Below are 5,097 nucleotides of genomic sequence, written 5' to 3'. Positions count from 1 at the left end.
CTTCTTCACTTTCTGCCATAAGGGTAGTGTCATCTGCATATCTGAGGTTATTGATATTTCTCCCAGTAATCTTGATTCCAGCTTGTGCGTCTTCCAGCCCAGCGTTTCTCATGATGTACTCTGCATATAAGTTAAATAAGCAGGGTGACAATATACAGCCTTGACGTACTCCTTTTCCTATTTGGAACCAGTCTGTTGTTCTATGTCCAGTTTAACTGTTGCTTCCTGACTTGCACACAGGTTTCTCAAGAGGCAGGTCAGGTGGTCTGGTATTCCCATCTCTTTCAGAATTTTCCCCAGTTTATTGTGATCCACACAGTCAAGGCTTTGTCATAGTCAATGAAGCAGAAATAGATGTTTTTCTGGAACTCTCTTGCCTTTTTGATGATCCAGTGGATGCTGTCAATTTGATCTCTGGTTCCTCTGCCTTTTCTGAAACCAAGTTTCTCTGGAGCTGTAGGTTTTGGCAGGGAGTTTTCGATATAGAAATAAAGAAGGAGCTGGCTCTCAGTACTAAGATGGAATTCTCCCAAAAGCAAGTGGTAAATTTTCTACTGGTCAGATTTCCACTTTGTCTATAGACAAAGTAAAGGAGTGAGGGCAAGGCAAAAGGGAGGGGCTCAATAGGCAGGAAATGAGAGGGAAAAGCAATAGCTGTGGAAACGGCTGGGGATCTGTGAAGATATTCTTTACTCTCCCGATCTCCAGTTTTATGGATAGAGAATTGACGTACATTACTGTATAAATCTGTATAATTTCAAGGCATATAGCAGGATGCTCTGATATACATATATAAATGAGTATTACAATAGGTTCAGTTAATATCCATCATCACAAAACTCCAAACTGGGAAAACCTGAAGATTCCCTCTGATGGAGAAAATTTTCACACAGTGAGTTTTGGGGAAGTCATTTGGACTAATACATTTTTCAACCTGAATTTTATGTGGCGAGCCTGTCAGCCATACACAGCATATCTGCTTCAATTATTAAGGTAAAGAAAGAATGTCTGTTGTGAAGACAGGGATAAAAATCTCCTTCCTTATGACATCCATATTAACATTCCCTGAAAGATAAGGTTCCATTTCCAGGCATGACCATCATGCTGTCTCACTCTATATTTACTAAACTTCTCTCTTTTGGAAACTTGAAGGAATATACCCCTGTCACATTTGATGTATGTTCTGTGCTCCGATAAGTTATATTACTATTCAAAAAAAAAAAAAAAAAAAGATTCAACTGAGCAGTTTCCCAGAGTTATCTGAGAAGCTGTCTCCTGGGCTACAGTCCTCACTGGGATGCAAATATAACTCTTTTCTATTCCTAAAAAGTCCATCATGTCCAAAAAATAAATATATAAAAAACAGAAAAGCAAAAGGAAAAAAAAAAACACAAAAACTTTTTTACTTGTGATGAGAACTCTTAGGATTTACTATGTAAATCCTATGTATCATACAGTGGTGTTAATTAGTCATTATGTTGTACTTACATCCCTAGTACTTACCTTACACTGAAAATTTGTACTTTTTATCACCTTCCTCCAATTCCGTTTCTTCCTACTTTCCACTCCTGACAACTACATGTTTGTTTTCTGTGAGTTTGGTTTCTCCCTAGGTTCTGCACGTGAGATCATATAGTGTTTGTGTTTCTTTGACTTATTTCCCTGAGTATAACGCCTTCAGTGTCCATCCATGTTGTCACAAATGGTAGAATTTCCTCCTTTTTATGGCTGGATAATATTCAGTTGCTTTTCCATGCCTTCTTTATCCATTCACCCATTAAGAAAACCTAGATTCTTTCCCATATGTTGACTGTTGTAAATAATGCTGCTGTGAACATGGGTGTGTAGATATCCTTTTAAATTAGTATTTTCATATCCTTTGAATATATTCCCAGAAGTGGAATTGCTGGGACATAGGGTGGTTCTGTTTTTAGCTTTTTGAGAATTCCTCTGTATGGTTTTTGAGAAGATTTTCCTGTGTGGTGACTGGGTCATCTGTGGAGGAGTGCCATCAGTTCTGTGGAGGTTTCCCCATCCTGCTTGACTGGATGAGGGCACAGGGGTCAGAGGAACTAAGGCTTCTGTTGTGGAGAAGAATTCATGCTGAGATAGCTTAAAAGTGAAGCTCTCTATCTCCTCTTAATTCTCTTGACTTTTTCCTCGATTACGAGGAGGCAGTAGAGCCTGGCTTAGAAGGTAAGTCTGGGCTTCCTGGCCAGCATCCTCTTAAGAGCCGCCTTCACCTCCTGATTCTTCAGACTGTAGATAAGGGGGTTCAGTAGCGGGGTCACCACACTGTACTGCATGGATAGCACTTGCTCCAGGGCTGAGCCAGAAGCTGGAGTCATGTACCTTGAAGGGAATTGCACAAAGGAATAAAATGAGCTCAGGACAGTGGCCACAATGCCATTGCCAGCCACGGTCCATCCCATCCCAGACTGGCCCAGAGGGTCCTCAGAGCTGAGTCAACTATCAACTCGAAATGGCTGTATTATCAACTATCAACTAGACATGGCTGTATTATTAGTGAGAAGTCAGTTATTTTTGCCCTCAAATGCCTCCATATAAGAGTGATATTATGCAAAATGTTAGAGGAGTTTCCAAAGAAAAAGGAAGTTCTTCAGCATATCAAATGGTACAGGTTGGACTAGAACTAAAGAAAATTTCAAGCATTTCTGTAGCACTTCACAGCTTTCAAAGTGACTTTCCTTAATAGTAATAATGATGATAGGAGGATTTTTTTTCTTCTTCTTTTCCCTATATATGCATGTTCCAATCTTGTGATGATTGTTCCTTACAAAACTAAATGCTAGTCCAATAATGCTATCATTTTCCTAACATTTATGACTCTGAGAAATACCCCCAAATCACAGCATGTTATTTTTCTAATGCTTAGTGGAACAATCATTTGTCCTTTTAAGCACATTTGTCTTTGGCTTAGAAAATAACGCAAGCTATGTAATTAAAATGAAAGATAAATATGTGTTCAGCATGAGATATGAATCCAAAATAGTAATACTAAAATTTTTAGTGTATCTTAAGTGTCACAAGGAGTATTTCCCAAAGAAGCATTAAATTTTATTTATTTTTTGCAATTGTGCCATTTTCATTGGAATGTTCTTTGTGGGTTTTGCATGCTTAGTTAAAAAAGATACTCATTTTCTCATTTTTTATCTTTTAGTTTATTCCTCCAAACATTTCTGTGAAGTGGGTGGGAGTAATTTTATTATACATTTATGGCAAACGAGGAAACTGAGACAAAGAAAGCTGGAGAGATTTGCTCTCAGGCTCAAGTGAACTCTTCTAGATCATTCCTTATCCTTTCCCTCTCCTGACTTCTCTCCAAGTAACAACCAGATGAGGAAAGTATGGAGTAACTTGTGCAAATCCATCTCCAGTTCACTTGGAAAGAGCACAGGCCATTGGTTACTTTGTTTCCTGGGAATAAGGATTCATCAACTACAGCTGTTTATGCTTGAGAGAAACTTGGTAGAAAAGGGGTTGAGGTTTCAAGTTGGTGAGGCTTGGTTTATATTTTGATTTGATTCCTAGCTTGTTCCGGCAACTTTGATAAAGTACCTGGTTACTTCAGAAACTCAGGTTTCTAACTGGAAAATGAGGTTAATAATATTTCTTTTGTGATGTAATACATATTAAAATTGAGCTTAACTGTGTAAAAATTAAACTCTCAGAAAGAAAATGGATATTTTATAATTCACACATCTAGTCCACAAAAGAGCCATAAATAGGACCCAGGACTTCTGAATTCCAGTACAGCTCTTTTCCTGCTACTTTGCAATGTTTTGTTCTGTAGTTCAAGGTTACGTTAGAGTGACAAATATCCTGCATTTACATTCCGGAGGTCTAACAATGACATACCTGAAAATTCCTGAACCGTAAAAGATGGTGACCACAAGAACATGAGATGAGCAGGTAGAGAAAATCTTGTTCTGACCTGAGGCAGAGTCAATCCCCAAGGCTGTCATGATGATATGAGTGTAAGAAACCAGCACTAGGACAAAGGTGCCAAGGCCCAGGACCACCATGGTGGTCAGGATGGAGGCAACGCTCATGTAGGGGTCAGAACAGGCCAACAGGAGCACTGGAGGAAACTCACAGGCAAAACTGCGGATGAGGTTGGGGCCACAGAAATCCTGCTGAGCCAGGAGGATGGTGTTAAGTAGGCCAGTCCCCATTCCTATGGCCCAGGAGGCTCCCACTAGGCCAATACATATCTTCTTATTCATGGTCACCACATATGACAGGGGGTGGCACACAGCCTGGTACCGGTCATAGGCCATGACTGAAAGGAGGCAGGTTTCAGTGCCCCCTGAAAATATGACCAAGGAGATCTGGGTGAAACACTCTAGGAGGGTTATTGTCTTCTGCTTGCAAAACAGGTTCTCTAGCAGCTTAGGCACAATGACTGAGGAATAGAAGGCATCCAGGAAGGAGAGGTGACTGAGGAAGAAGTACATGGGGGTGTGGAGGTGGGAGTCAGTCCTGATCACCAGCAGCATCAGCAGGTTCACTGTGAGGATCAGGAGGTAAATCACCAGGAATATTACAAAGAGTACTGCCTGGATCTGAGGGTTGTTGGATAGTCCTTGGAGAACAAACGCAGTGACTCTGGTTGTGTTGCCAACTTCCATGGAGCATTAGAGATTCCCTTCAGAGGGACAAGAACAGAAAAGAATGTTCCAGGGTGCTATGAGTCTCAGAGCATGGCTGGAAATGAGGTGTCATGAATAAAGCTTTAGGACTGACCAAGGACAGTTCGTGTAGCAGGGGCAACCTAGCCATGTCAGATCTCATCAACCTTGCCCAGCTCAGGGCAATAATCTATCGGATAAGGTGGAGAAGGTGAGAAGGAAGAGTGTAGAGAATCAAACCTAGGAAGGAGAAGAGAAAAGACATTATTCAGACTGAAGAAGGAAACGAAGGGAGTGGAAATAGTCTCCAGAGCACTAAGAAGTGCTGTTGTCCAGTTACAAAAGCAACAGAGTTCTAATCACAGGAAGCCTCACAGGCATAGTGAGTAAGCAATAAAGATTTTGGCCAACCATCGGACTGGTAGTCCACGATGCATGTTGAATG

The 5,097-nt window shown here is 40.7% G+C and overlaps 1 protein-coding gene across 1 annotated transcript; it reads right to left on the bottom strand.

Annotated features, from left to right (window-relative positions):
* Positions 1-2,189: 2,189 nt before the first annotated feature.
* LOC105001677 (olfactory receptor 8S1-like) lies at positions 2,190-4,652 on the bottom strand. Its single transcript, XM_010858059.1, has 2 exons — positions 3,880-4,652; positions 2,190-2,352 (listed from the first exon to the last, which is right to left on the bottom strand). Exons 1-2 carry the CDS (start codon positions 4,650-4,652, stop codon positions 2,190-2,192), a joined length of 936 nt encoding a protein of 311 aa, XP_010856361.1.
* Between the last annotated feature and the right edge of the window lie 445 nt (positions 4,653-5,097).

The sequence above is a fragment of the Bison bison genome, unplaced genomic scaffold (genome assembly GCF_000754665.1).
Source record: "Bison bison bison isolate TAMUID 2011002044 unplaced genomic scaffold, Bison_UMD1.0 scf7180017864383, whole genome shotgun sequence".
Classification (NCBI taxonomy): domain Eukaryota; kingdom Metazoa; phylum Chordata; class Mammalia; order Artiodactyla; family Bovidae; genus Bison; species Bison bison.
This window is presented reverse-complemented; position numbering and strand designations above follow the sequence as displayed.

Bases quoted from the DNA above. Each gene is read 5' to 3' on its own strand.
- LOC105001677 (XM_010858059.1), bottom strand. From the start codon at position 4,652: ATGGAAGTTGGCAACACAACCAGAGTCACTGCGTTTGTTCTCCAAGGA. The intron at 2,353-3,879 runs GTATGTCATTGT...ATTCCCTTCAAG, and splicing joins TACGGTTCAGGAATTTTCAG to GTACATGACTCCAGCTTCTG.